This window comes from Nothoprocta perdicaria, unplaced genomic scaffold, assembly GCF_003342845.1.
Source record: "Nothoprocta perdicaria isolate Ctin4 unplaced genomic scaffold, notPer1 scaffold_170, whole genome shotgun sequence".
Lineage (NCBI taxonomy): Eukaryota > Metazoa > Chordata > Aves > Tinamiformes > Tinamidae > Nothoprocta > Nothoprocta perdicaria.
Window position 1 is genome coordinate 166,068 of NW_020454872.1, and position 14,709 is coordinate 180,776.

A 14,709-nucleotide genomic window follows, 5' to 3' on the forward strand; every position below is an offset into this window, starting at 1 on the left:
GCCCGCCCAGGCCCGGCGGGGCGGCCACGAGCAGCAGGAGCAGCAGCGGCGGCGCGAAGGGGGATGGGGCGCGCGGCCCGGCGGCCGCCACCCCCCCGCCATGATGCTGCTGGGCAGGAAGCCCGAGGCGCCCCTCAGCGCAGGTGGGCCCGGCGGCTCCCCCGGGGTTACCCCCCAGGTCCGCCCCGGTTCCGCTCGGTGGGGCAGCCCGGGCGCTGGGCACCGCGCTCGTCCCGCGCCCGGCAGAAACCGCTTGTTGCTGCCCGGGGCCGCGGTCGTTCAGGGGCGGTCAGTCCTTAGCGGCTGGCGGGGCCGCCCGGCGCTGGCGGCTGCGGGGTTAGTTCGTAGCTGCGCGGCTGCAGCCGCCCTCGGGTATCGGGGCAGGGCGGCCAGGGCTTCATTTTGCAGCAGGAGCGTTAAAATGGGGCAAAACCCCTCAGAACAGGTTGTCCTGCCGCTCAGAACGACGCGTTCCTGGTGCGGGAAGCCTCGGGAAAGGCCGTTCCGGGACCTCCCGCTCCGCTCCCTCCAGTTCCCCCATATCGTTTTTATAAAGCTAAGCTGCTTTAAAGGGCGACTCCGTCAAGCAGTTAACTGCATGCTATTTAATTTTATTGTTGTAGCTGTAAATGAGGCTAGTTTGGGATTATCCTGCTTAATGCGGGGAGGGGGGAAGGGAGTATATGGGTTAATGTTTCCTGGGAAAAAACCCTGCAGCACAATAGTTAATAAATATGCTCCAAATTAAGGGAGAAGTAAGTGGAGATTTGCAAAAAGACTTGTGCTGTTTTGTGGTGTAAACATAAAACACAAGTTTAATGCTGAAGTTAAACTTGAAGGATTATTTTTTCAATGACTAAATGAGTGAAAACTGCAGGGTTTACTGAGCAAACTGTGTGAAGTGAGATGCATTTTTAGCGTTTTAAGTTATTGTGTCAGTGTGTGAATGGTTGTGACTAACCGGTTTCTGTATGGGACACTTCCAGGCAGGTTTGCAGATGGATTATATGACTCCTATATGAGGATAGATCAGGTTAGGTACCAAGAGTCTACAAATGAAGAGCAGAGCCCCTCAGGACTTCCTTCCTTTGGAAGATCTAATGTGAGTATTTTAAATGTCTTCTGGATCTCTGTGTTGGGTTGAAGATAGCCAAGTAATCATATATTTCACTATACACAGGAAAATAATAGGATGGGATATTGCAGCTGTGTGATAGCTTATTGACACGCTTGCCTTTTGTAGGCATAAACAGAATGTGGTGGTGTGTTCAGCACAGAACTTGCTGCGTAGCATTAGAAATCCTGCTTTATTGTCCTCTACTCATATTTCAGTCGAGAAAATTATTTTACAGGTTGATGAAATGCTCTGGTGTATCATCTTTTTAAAAATTCCTAAGGTAAAGTATTTAAGTGAACTGTGTGTATAAAAAAAAAAGGCAGTGAAAACCTTCAATGGGGTTGCCATTTATCTTGTCAGTCATTTCTTGGCAGCTGATAGCAAGTTTATCAAGAAAATAACCTGCACAGTCCTCGATTTGTGAAAGAAAGCAGCTCAAAGAAGGCTGATGTTGCCCAGAAATCAGCTTGCTTTTCATGTAGCCTTTGTGCATTCAAGTTAAGATTGATTTACACTTGTGTGTTATGGTCGTGTTGTGGTACAGAACAAAAAATTATTAGTTCTCACTAGTTGTTGAATCAGGTTTGAGATACAATCCTGGTCTTTCTTTTATTAAGAAATACTTCAGGGGAAGTGGAATCACAAATTGCTTTTGTATTTAAGTCGAAATTACAGAGTGGCTTTGGGACCCTATCATGCCACTAGAATCCGTGACACTGAGACTGGTAACACTTGCAGAATATTTATGTAAACAGAATTAATGTGGTACATAGTGCATTTCTGAAGTCCTGGTGCTTAATTCATTCATCCAGCTACAAGAGGATCTTCATGGAGTCTTGCTAATATAAACTGCCTTGGAGATGTTCCCTGTCAGGACGGGTGTCCACAAATGTGTACTTGTATTTATGCAGCACATACAATGATAAAAAGCTGCTTCTGTTGTGCATAGAATTGAAACCCACATAGTGACGATATCAAGTCTTGATTTCAAAGATGAAAGTAAGGCTTATTCTGTAGGGACAGGCTTTTATTTTTTTTTTTTTTTTCCCCTTCCTCCTCCTCTTCCTCCTCCTCCCCACCCCAACTTTATAAACCAAACAAATATCGACCTTGCTCCCTGCTTATGTTCCCTGTTTATTTGTAAACCTACTCTCTGTGTCTGTTTAATGTGAATAGACGTTTAGTTGGCTCTGAAAACACGCACCTCGTTCTTATCTCGGCGTTTCAGCCAGACCCGAAGAAAAAGGTGTTTATCCAAGTTCCCAGTGTTGGGGGTGTGGTGTGTTTTTTGTTGCGGGGGACGTTGCTTCTTGCTGGTTTGTTTTCCTTGGAGCTTCGGGAAGGGCTCGTCCCTCGCAACGTGCTCCGTGTTTCTGGATTGCTGCCGCTCCGAGCAGTGGGACTCGTTGGGGTTTGGATGGCCCGGACGCCGTTGGGCCGGGGCAGCCCTGGGGGAAGCGCCTGTTTTCTGGGCAGCTGAACACGAGCGGATGTTTCGGGGCAGCACCAGCAAATGGACTCTTGAAAGAGAGGTGTGTAGTTGTCTTTGGCAAGAATTAGCACTTCCCTTATTTACTGATTGTGCTGTGAGGTTGGATGGTATGTAACTGAAAAGGAATTCAGTTCTAGTGCTAGGGAGCTACAGGGCTTTTTTCTCAATTCCTGTGTAGCTATTTCAGTTTCCAGAGTTTTGGTTTGGCATGTGTCTCAAATTTTTATTTTTAGATTAAAGGCCAGAATGGAAAACAGATGTTGCTGCACTAGTCATGGCCTCTTCAGTGCTGCATGGGATAAAATAACACCTCTCGCTGTCTGTCAGTGTGGAGGGTCACTGGGCTCAAAGGGGGAAGAGCTGCTGCTGCTGCAAGTAAGGAACAGAATTGTAGGAATTCGGTCTATGAAAATAACATGGTTGAAAACTTGCAAAGTGCTTCTCTCATTTTTATATCCTTGACACGTTTATTTCAAATATAAACAAAATATGGCAGTAAGAGGCAGTTACTCAAACTTTTTGAAAGTAGTAGAACATATTTTTGATTATTCAGTTTCTAAGTCTCTTCTCAAAAGCAATAATGCAGCTGTCAAGACTGTAAAAGGGAATTGTGGATCCAGTGCAGCAAATCGTGTGGGTTTTGTAGTGTGCTTGCTGGTGGTGCGGGTGTGTTTTGCTTTGTGAGTGTTTTTCAGTCTCGTCCTGGTTTGTCATCCTCCTGCTTCTTGCTCCGCTTGGTTACTCTGTCGCTGTGGCCCTGGCTGTCGTTTAAGTAAACGTCTTCCGTTGGCACTGCCGCCTTTGCAATATTCCCAACACTTCCCCAGCCATCCCTGTTATGCTGCGTGTTTCAGACAGGTGCAAACCGCATCTGTTGGCGGTTGTGTTTTCTGCACCCACACTTCAAGCTAAACATAGCTGCTCCCCCGGCTGTTTTGGGGCCGCGTGCATTCCGGCCGGGATAGCTAGTTCGCCCTTGCCTGGGCCACGGCTGCAGCTTTACCCTTTATGGACTCAAAAATACCCTGCGTTTGGATATATTCTTGGTCAAGTAACTTGTATTCTCCTTGCATACCCATCGGTAACTGCACTTGTAATTTGAATTAACTTAGGGATTGAATCTGGTATTTTTGTTCATTCCTAGTAGAAATGCAAAACACGTCCCTGTTACAACTCTTTGTTTTCTGTCAGATTGGTTGTTATTCTTGGTTCCTACTGTAAAAGATAACAGGCGACTTATTTGTTGTTTTCCCATCTGTAGGTTAATAGCCACAAGCTTGCAATGAAGGATCACCCTCTGACTGGAAGTCAGGTCAAAGTTGAGCAATTATTTGAGGACTCTGGCAACAGAAGAAGTAGCACTCTTCAGTCTGCAGGAATTAACAGTGCCGAAAGAGCTCTTCCATCCCTGACAAAAGAGAAAAATGCAGACAGCTTAAGCACTTCTAAATGTGCTAGTAGTTCCTTAAAAGTGCACAAAGCCATTTCCCAAGCTCCAGAACAAGCTGTCAAACAGTACAAACATCAGTTGTCTGCTTATGAGCAGCAAGAGATATTTAATTTTTCTGAAATTTATTTTGTGGGTCCAGCTGCAAAAAAGAGGCAAGGAGTTATAGGTGGCCCCAACAACGGAGGTTATGACGATGATCAGGGTAGCTATATTCATGTGCCCCATGACCATCTTGCTTACCGCTATGAAGTCCTCAAAATCATTGGAAAAGGCAGTTTTGGACAAGTTGCTAAGGTCTACGATCATAAACTCCACCAGCACTTAGCCCTAAAGATGGTTCGCAATGAAAAGAGATTCCATCGCCAAGCAGCAGAAGAAATCCGGATTTTGGAGCATCTGAAGAAGCAGGATAAAACTGGCAGTATGAATGTGATTCACATGCTGGAAAGCTTCACTTTTCGCAACCACATCTGCATGACCTTTGAGCTCCTGAGCATGAATCTGTACGAGCTAATTAAAAGGAATAAGTTCCAGGGGTTCAGCATCCAGCTGGTGCGTAAATTTGCCCACTCCATATTGCAGTGCTTGGATGCTCTCTATAGGAACAAAATCATCCACTGTGACCTGAAGCCAGAAAATATCCTCCTAAAGCAGCAAGGGAGGAGTGGAATCAAGGTCATAGATTTTGGGTCCAGCTGTTTTGAGCACCAAAGAGTCTACACGTACATTCAGTCCCGCTTTTATCGGGCCCCCGAGGTCATCCTGGGAAGCCGCTATGGGATGCCCATAGACATGTGGAGTTTTGGCTGCATTCTGGTGGAACTATTGACTGGATACCCTCTTTTTCCCGGCGAGGACGAGGGAGACCAATTGGCCTGTATGATGGAGCTGCTTGGAATGCCACCGCAGAAGCTCTTGGATCAATCCAAGCGAGCCAAGAACTTCATCAACTCCAAGGGCCATCCTCGCTACTGCACTGTGACCATGCACGCGGATGGCAGAGTGACCCTGAACGGGAGCCGCTCGCGCCGGGGCAAACTCCGCGGGGCTCCGGGGAACAAAGACTGGGTGACAGCCCTGAAGGGCTGCGACGACCCCTTGTTCATAGAATTCCTAAAGGAATGCCTCAGCTGGGATCCTGCCGTGCGCATGACTCCGAGCCAGGCTTTAAGGCACCCTTGGATTTGCAAACGAGCACCCAAACCACCCAGCACTGAGAAAAGCTCCAGTAAACGGACATCTAACTACCCAGGCCCCTTCCCGGGAATAGGTTCCAAGTTGCCGCCGGTGGTTGGAGTAGCCAACAAGCTGAGGGCTAATTTAACAGCCGACTCCAACGGCGGGATACCTCTATGTACAGTGCTACCAAAACTGGTTAGTTAATAGAGGATTATGTATTTCCCGAATACATACCTTGCGTTTTAATTGTTAATAACATGTAAGGAAGTTAAATGCAGAGGTTTTTAAAGGATTTACCTTTTTTAAATGCTAAATCTTGAATATTAAAAAAAAAAAAAAATCAATCAAACTAGAAACATTTAAAGGGCTAACTTCTATCAAATTTTTTCAGTTGCAATGTGGTGCATATTACATTACTTGATAAGTCAGCACATCTGGTGTTTTGAGTAAGATGCCACTTTAGCAGATGTGCTGTTTAATAATGCTGTTTTAGAAATCAAACTATCTCTTATCAAGACAGTTCGACAGATTTTTTTTGGCACAGGATGGCAAGGGACAATTGATTTTTAAAATCAATTCTTTAAGTTAATCCCCGTGTGAACTCTCCTTATTTTGGAGAGAGATTTTACATCTATTGTCAAAAGCACAAATGTGTTAATGTTAAGCACGAGCAAGTTGCTTGCAACCAGCTCAATGTTTGAAGATCTTCCTTTCTCTACACTGTTTTTCCTCATTCGTTCTGGCTGAGACTTAAACGAAAATAGGATATATACTATAGGATATAGTATCAGTGAAATTTGGTGACAAATGTCAGTGTGATTTTTAAAAGGAGCCTAGAAATGTCACAGAGCACGTGATACATCTTCATAAACCTTCTAACTTCTGCAGACTTTCCCTTAAAAATCTATGAGAAACCATCAAGGGAATTAAAGATCAGAACTGGCCCATCCCATTACAAGTATGGGCCAGTTTGTTCAGGGCTAATGAATTAATTATTTATTTGGAGCTTGAATTTAAGTATCCAGTTTTGCTAGTTGTGTTTTTTACTATTTTTTTTTCCTTCCCTGTGTCATCTCCAAAACAGAAATGTTGAACTTAAAAGTAACTGTTGATACTAGAGGCTACTTTGTGCCTGTTTGAGATTCTGGTCATTTGATTTTCTTTCTGTGTGTGTGTATATAGGGTGATTGCCACTCAATTACATGGAGTTCTTTTACATAAAAACCAAACGCGCCATCCCTGTCAGACAAGGGAATTTTTAAGGGCCGGCACTGCAACTAGAAACCAGATGTGGCACAGGCCTAATAATTATAAGAGTCCTCTGAAATCTGAGTGTAATCTGTGAAATATCAGGAAAGACTGATAAGGTACAGAAGAACGGGTAGATCCAAATCAGAATATGCTACAGGAAGAATTGCTTTATTTCGAATTGTTTCTCTTCAAGCAGTTGAGAAAGAGATGTCTCAGTTTTTGCATGCTTGGAGTCTATAAGCTTGTATTTCCTCTTTATCTTCCAAGAACATAAAATAGTGGTGTAACCTGTAATAATAAGAGCGCAGCCCTTGGTTGTTACTCCTTGGAGCCACATGGCTCAACTTCATTTCCAGAAACATCTGATCTGTTGCCAGGTGCTTGAAGACAATTTTAAATACGATTTAGGATTTTTAAGAACGGAGGGTTTTATATTTAATGAGTTTCTCTGTTGCAGGTTTTTAATGTTGAAGCTAGGAGTCTCTCTGTATATGCAATCAAAGGAATTATCTGTGTGATCCTTGAGATCAGTCAACCAAATGTTCAGTATAAGAGCCTTGTTCTGAGAAGATGGGGCTGCATTTTCTCCTCTGCTGTGTTTAATTTCAGCGCTGGGGCCATGCTGGGTGGGAGGCTCTATTAGAACAAGTCAGAAGGGCAGAGCCCAGGCTCCAGACTTTCCAAGACTGTTGTTTCAACCTGAGATTCTTATTTATTTAACTCTTTGAGTTGCTTTGTTTTACAAGTGTCAACTCATAATGGAATTAGAAGTCCAGCTTTTACCCATGCAGCCACAAGACAGAGCAGCGTGCACGGTGTGGTCGTGGTTTGCTTCTTAATGCACAGCCAGTGCTCTTTGTGACTCAAGGGAGTTAAATTTTATTCAGATGGAAAAGCGGGGAAGCAAATTATATAAAGTGCCACAAGATACCGTGAAGTTCACACATCCTTTAACAGATGGGGCGCGTTTTTAGAAGCAAGAAGCATTTTTCTCTCTCTGCTGACCTTGGCTGTGTGTACGTGAACCTGGGGAATGAGACGGGAAGGATTTTTGAGGAGCATTGGTTGGAAAGAGGGGTGGAAGGGGAGCACCCTGCTCCCCTGCTGAGGCTGGGGAGCAAATCGAGGGTTTGTGCGCTGGGAGCTGCACAAGCAGCAGGCAGAACAGCCTGGCTGTTGGCAAGAATGAGTATTTTCCTGCTTCCAAAATATTTTTTCACCTAACAAATGCTCAGCTTTCGTTATTGCCCTAGGAATTGGGAATTGATGACTATAAGGTACCTTATCACAGCCTTTTGCGCACATCTGTGCTGTGTGGGTTCCAGCTATGTGGGATAGGATGTCCCCACGCTGTGGAGAACACAGCTGACGATAACTGACAATATTTCATCATTGCTTCCATTTGTTAAGCCCCGTTTTTCTCTTTACGAAAATCTTGGCTTTCAAAGAATAGCGTTTCCCAGGCCTCCAAACCAGGAAACCACTTGAAAGAGATGATAAATCTCACTTGAGAACAATTTAAAGTAGATGATAAGTCTTATGTATGGGAGAAAGCGTGTGAGCGCTTGGCTTGTTGAATCCCCTGGGAGGCGGGACAGGCGTCGGACACGGTGGCGCTCGCTGGGCAGCGTCCCTCGGGTGGCAGCGCGCGGGCCTGTCTAAGGTGCAGCGGAATCTCGCCGATCTCTGCTTGCTTTTTGGAAAGCTCCATGTTAGTGAGGTCTGAAATCACCAGGAATTCGTCGGTTTGGCTGGTTGTGGTGCAGGTTGGGATGTTCAAAGCAATACGAGCCTAAATTTGACCAAACAGAGCGAGAGAACAGCTTTGCTTTCCGTGGCAGCTGCCCTGCAGGTTGTTGCCCTGCTGGCATTAGTGAGGTTCTACTGTAACTTAAAGCACAAAAGGTAGCACAAAACATGCACAAATGCCTCGGGTTTGCAGCAAAACCACGTCACCCCTCGAAGATGTTTTAATAAAGCCACCTGAACTTGTAAAGTTCCTTCTGATAGCTGCGTTTCGCTGCGCGCCGTCGCTCCGCGCTGTCAACCCCTGCTCTGCCAGCTCTGTGTTTCTTCCCTCAGTGAAGAGCGAGACGCGAGCGCCAAGTACGGCCGCTAATCGCAGCCCTTATCCTGCCCCGTCGGCACCCGCTCGGGTTTCAGGAGAGCCCCGCGCGGCTCCTGGTTTGATTCCCTGCGAAGGCGGCCGCCCCGCCGGGTATTTTTGCACTATGCCCCGCGGGTCGCGGCCAGGCGCCGGCACAGACCCGCTCGCTCCGCCGCGGGCTCCGTCCCGCTGCAGAAAACCCGCGCTTTAGACTCGGGATCGGCTTCCGCGGGGCCTCTGCACCAAGCAGAGGCTCCCCTGGAGTCTTCGTTTTCCCTCTTCCCCAGTTGGAATATGAATTCCGGCCTTACGGCAGGAATTCGGAACAAAGCAATTGGGAAGGTTTTGAGGCAGCTTTTATGAAAGAGCGGGTGTGTTGCTCCATCTGAAGCTGTTTACAATAACTGTGACCTGTTAGGACTTCGGTGCATTTGCAACTTTTTAAAAAGCAGCAGTCTTTAAAAGGCTTTTTTTAATCATTAGAGGGTCTTTGCAATGGCCATCCTCTTTAAAACTACCTCTGAAACAAATCGAAGGTCCTTTTTAAAGGGATATTCACTGCAAACTGTGGTTCTTTTTTTGTTGTCCGTGCTCCTAATAGCTGTTTGGGCTGGGCAATGTATACATGATGATCTCAGCAATGTCTTACTAATCCTCGCCATAGAAGCAAAAGGCTGATGCTGCACCCAGAGGGCTGTGCTGAAATGCTGGATATAAATCCCCCTCCTGCCAAAGTTTAATTCCGCGGTAGGAGCGAGGAGCCAAAACAGCACGGGGAGGGCGGCAGCGCTGCGGGACGCGGCCGGCCTGGAGTGCAGCCGGCCCCAAAGGACTTTCTGCAGGAAAAAGCTGCAGTTTTAGTGTCCGTTGAGCGCTCTGAGCTGTGGAACCTGCCCCTGGCATCGAATGTTGATGCTCGGTGTGTGCCGGCGTTACCACTTTTTTATCTTTTTTTCCCAGTTCCTCCTCCTTGACAAAAGTTTGAGGAAATGGGACTTATTTCCAATGAAATATTCCGTGCGTGTCCTAAGGCTCTATCGATTCCCATTGCCTTTAATTCCCCGGTAACGAGCGAAATCCTGGAGTCTGCGGGGCAGTCTTGGGTAGGTGAACGTTCTCCACGCTGCGTTGGAGAGGATGCGACGATTTTAATCCACTTACAGACTCGCTGACGAGCTCAGCAAGCCTGTTGCTCAAAATACACCGACACGTTCCCTACACCCAGCACTGTGCCTTATTATTTTACCAGCCTGCATCTGTCTCGGTGCAATCAAACTGCTCTTCAGGGTTTCTTACGCATTGCCAGGCGTTCATACTACATGTCAATATGTCTAAAGCCTTTGCAGGTTAGCCTTTTTATGCTAAATATCGTGATGAGGTGTAATATGGTGGCGAATGTAGAAACCAGTTAAGGTGCATGTGAATTTGACTTTCTCTGTGACGGACTTTGGAAGAAAAATGTCAATTTTGAACTATGTATCTAAATGTAATGGAGAGGTTTTTCCTAAACTTGTACTTCAGTATGTGATTGAAAGAAAATAAAGGCGTTTTCTTTAGTGACGCACTGCGTAAATCCTGAAAAGCAGCACTCAAAAAGTATTAATTATTTCCAGGTGCTGCAAGTCACCTTGTGTTGCCAGGCCCTGCGTTCGGCGGGGCTGGACGGGAGCGCAGCGCAAAACTGTCGGACTTTGCAAGAGCTGTTTACAATGCTGTACTTAATGCAAACCAAAAAGAGAAGAAGAAAAGCGTGTGAAAGCAGAAAAGGAGGAAAATGAGCCGCGAGAACCTTTCTGCTATACTGGGGTTTCAATAAAGCTTCGCTTCACGTGGGAAAGCAGCCGGCTGATGTCGTTTCATGTGTCTGGGCTGGGAGGAAGGGGCAAGGAAGGGTAGATGAAGGTTCGATGGAGAGCCTGGAAAGGCCTTTGCCTCTCCCGCCTGCTCTTTGGGAGCACCCGGCTCTATTTTTTACCCTTTTCTTGGGTTTTTCAGCCCGGTGTCCTCGAGCACGGGCTGCAGCTCCGGCCACCACGGAGCCTCCGAGGTGCCAACTGCTCTGGGGACACCTCGGCTGTTGCCATCGCTTCCCTCCGTTGTCACTTTCTTCTTTAGCTCCCTGGGTCAGGAGCTTTATTTTAAGCCCGGAATCCTCCTTATCCCTAAGCCGAAAGGAGAAATCCAGTAATAGCTACTTAAGAAAGATTGGCTTTTATTAGAAACCTATAAATGGGTAACCTACTGTACACAAGTAGCTGTGGGAATGGTTGGAAGATGAAGTCACTGCAATAAAAAGGTCCCTGGCTGTGGCACATGTGCTTCGGTGATGCCTGTTACGTGCGAAAGCAGCTCGTGGACAGCAGTGTTAATTGATATATTTTTTTCCTTACGTGTTTTAATATGATTTAAAGGCAAGTGTTGGATTAAAAATATTTACAGTCTGAAAAAATAATGCAATATGCACATAGAGGCATTTAAGTGTTCTCAATTTCCATATATTTATGGTTCTGGTATGCATGCATGCATGTTGCCATGTATGTTTGCAAACGCCTTCTACTCAATCAGGCTTCCACTTGATTTTATAGGGATGCCTGTACGCGGATTTTATATGAATAAAGTGGAATTTATATCAATAGATGGAATTTCCTCCTTTTCACCATTATTTTTACAAGCATTATGCTGCGATGCTTGCTACGGTCTGGGCAGCCAGCTGTGAAGTCCCCATGTGGGAAAGGCTCCGCTCGTCCGGTGCCAAGCAGCCAGCGCCACGAGAATATCCAAAGAACACGAGCAGGCAGCTCGGCGGGCATCGCTTTTGTCGGTATGTGAGGACTCGGGCACCAGTTTTGTATGCGGGTGCGGAGGAGCAAGCGGAGCGGCTCGTCCCGCGGCGGGAGCGGGAGGCTCTGCGGGACGGGCTCCGTGAATCCGCGCGGTCCCTTCCCGTGTCCCGCGGCCACGCGCTGGGCGCTGTTTCCAGCCCTCTCCACCGCACTTGCGGGGCTCAGCGCCGTCCTTTGACACATCGCCGTGTGACGGGAAGCAGGCAGCAATGACCCCACTGTTATAAACACCCTTTGGAGAGCCGCTTTTTCCCTGCTCCCGTCAGGATTCACTCATGCAGCCGGGCACGGCAGTGACCCGCATCCCCGACCCGCAGCCCGCTCTTTTCCCCATTTCTCTCCTGCAAAGACCCCAGCAGATGGAGAGGACTTCCCAAAGAAGCCTTTCGCTTTGCTTTTTGTGCTTTTTTGTTTTAACATCATCCCTGTTTTTCCTGCTGGTGCAGGGCAGCATCTGCACCTCTCTTCCCCGTGGAAAGCACAGATCCCATTTCTCGTTTTTCAGCCCACCCTGATCCAAAACCGCCTCTGGCCCCGCGGGAGCAGCGCGGCCGCCCTCCTGGCCGCCGTTGCTGTTTCCCGTTGCTCCCCAAACAGGGCTATTTCTGGCCCGCGCCACGTGCCGGGTCGCGGTGCAGTCACCGGGGCAGCCGTGGGGCTCTTGGGCACCCAGGGGGATTTTCCACCACCCTAAAAGCGGGCAAAATCCCGGCTGTCCCTGCTGGAAGCAGACACGTCCAGGCCTCTGGTGCTGCCCGTGGGTGGGACCAAACAAACCCCTAATCCCCCCGCTTGGGCACAGCTGATAATTTCCCCTGGTTTCCCCCAGCCCCGCTGCAAACGAGGCCTGACAGCTGCTCCTGCGCAGGCTGGGCCATTAAGGGCAGGTTACAAATTACCTTTAAGGAGCCCCTCGCCCAGCCCTTTGCTGGCTCTGCAGAGGAAGGGTGTTTCACGTTATCCCGTGGGCCGTGACTAAGGGTGCTGGTTTCCTCTTGCAGATGGAAAAACCTCCCGGTGTCCGTGTCGTGCGGCAGGAGAAGCGACGCAGCGGGTTGGTGGCCGTGGCCTCGGCTCAGATCCGATGCTCATCCCTGTCCAGAGCACAGGCTCGATGGATCTGTCATCTCATCCCGCTCCTCCTGCCACTTTGGGAAGGGCGTTAGCAGCTGCAATGGGCACTGACGATATCTCCTCAACTCAATTACCCCTATGCTAAAAGCACGCGGGATTATTTAACCCCATTATCATTTAAAGCTTTTCAGCAGCTTCATGCTCCTCCAGACCTACCCGGGGGAAGAGCAGGATGTGTGTGGCCTTAGCGATTGTTACCCTGATCTTCCGGGTCTCTTTCCCTGGGCAGCTCCGCTCTAATCAAATAATCTTCCCGTTTATTGCTCGACAGGGAAGGCGCTTTGGCAGATGAGCTGCTGCGTCACGTAGGCACAAAGGTTGGGGCTGCTCCTGGCTGCTCCTTTTCCCTGCTGGGGACAGGAAAGGAAGGGGAAGAGCTTCCCCTTGACGTGGTGTGAGTGTCCCACCAGGAGAAACGGCACAGTGGGAGAAAAACGGGAAAACTGGACTGTGAGCGCAGATAAATTCACTCCTGCCTGGGGAGTGGCGGCACTTGGTCACCTGCCATTCAGCTAGCGAGGCCAAGGGTGTATTTTGTATATATGTCTGTGTCTATGTATATTTAGATAACAGCAGAGGCTGAAGCTCCTGGCCAGCCGGGCACCGGGATGCGGGACACGGGGACACCGCGGGCCTCGAGGGCCACCTGGTGGCTGCGGCCACCCGGTGCGGAGCAAAGAGCCACTTTCCTCCTCTTCCCCTTCTTTTCTTTCTTTTTCCTTTTCTCTTTTGCAGACCATTCCCACTCTCCCACCTCTAAAGCGGAGGTTTCCATGGGAAAGGCGACTTCCAAATCCGTCTTCCCAATGAGGGGCTGGTTGCACAGTGAGAGGCCTCGAGCAGAGCAGGGTCAGCGCGTTCCCCTGCAGAGAAAACCTGGGGCTGAAAGGGCCGTTTCCCTGGATGGGAATGTGCTGCGTGTGGCCGGATGAAGGGAAGGCCAGGAACAGCTTCCCATGTGTGTTGTGCTCCAGAGCGGCTTCCCCACAGCCCCTGGTCCTGCCCAAACCCTCTGCCACCAGGGAGCAGCTCCCAGGAGATGCTGCAAGCCCCCAAGTGCCCCCCAAGAAGAGCAGAATCCTGCTCCAATGCATGGTCCCCACTGGGAAACGCTGTGCCGGGCTGGGGGACCTGCTTCCCGAGCCGACACATCCATCCCTTGCCAGCATGGCGTGGAGCAGATGTGCGCATGGACATGCAGCCTGCGAGGGATCCCACTCCGGCTCCACGCCTGGCCCCGTTGCTCCGGGCACATTTCCTCCTTGCCCTTCCCACCCGGAGGTTACACTCAGGGCTTTGTGCAGCCAAGCTGAGTAATGTAGGAGCCAATGGCATAAAAGTGTGTTTAAGTGGGAAACGAGGATTATTAGTGACGAGCTGGCTGCCTGCTTTGTCTTCTGAGTGAGAAACCCGGACTTCCCATTTTCCCGCAGCTGAAGGAAGGTCATGGGGTTCTGCCCGACGCCCAGCGGCTTTCTATAGCTTACTCCTCAGCCGCAATTCCTTATCTTCCATCTGTCCACACAGGGGTCAGGATTGGACACGGGAAGGGGCTTAATTTGTTATCCCCAGACTGTCTTTTGTTGTTGTTGTCACTGGATTTTACGTGTTCGCTTGCTGTGGAAGGGTTTCCCAGGCCGGGCACCCTGCTCCGTTCCTTGCCTGGGCGCTGGGGTTCGGCGCGGGCGCCAAACTCACCGCAAACAAAAGTCAAAGAGGAAAAGAAAGAAAAGGGAGAGGGGAAAAGGGGCGGCGAAGGGAAAGGGGGCGGCCGGGGGAGAGCGGCCCTCGCGCGGCCCGGCGGCCGCCGCTGCCGCCCGTCCCTCCCCCGGCGGCCGCGGCGAGGCGCTGACATCAGGCCGAGGAGGAGGAGGAGGAGGAGGAGCCGCCCGCCGCACCGGAGCGATTCCTCTTCCCGTGGCCGCGCTCGGGGCCGGGGCGCTCCGGCGGGGGGCGGCGGCGGCGGCTTCTCCTCCCCCGTCCCCCCCGCGCCGCTTCCCTCCTCTTCCTCCTCCTCCTCCTCCTCCTCCTCCTCCTCCTCGCCGCCCGCCCGCCCGCCATGCCCGGGGCCGCCCGCCGCGGGGAGCGCTCCCGCTCCCACTCCTCCTTGCGCTTCAGCCCCTTGGGCGCCGCCTC

At 49.6% G+C, this 14,709-nt stretch overlaps 1 protein-coding gene across 1 annotated transcript; it reads left to right on the forward strand.

The window, feature by feature from the left end:
• Positions 1 to 103: 103 nt before the first annotated feature.
• DYRK3 (dual specificity tyrosine phosphorylation regulated kinase 3) lies at positions 104 to 5,451 on the forward strand. Its single transcript, XM_026036096.1, has 3 exons — positions 104 to 143; positions 987 to 1,102; positions 3,871 to 5,451. The coding sequence occupies exons 1-3, from the start codon at positions 104 to 106 to the stop codon at positions 5,440 to 5,442; spliced, it is 1,728 nt and encodes a 575-aa protein (XP_025891881.1). The 3' UTR covers positions 5,443 to 5,451.
• Positions 5,452 to 14,709: the final 9,258 nt, after the last annotated feature.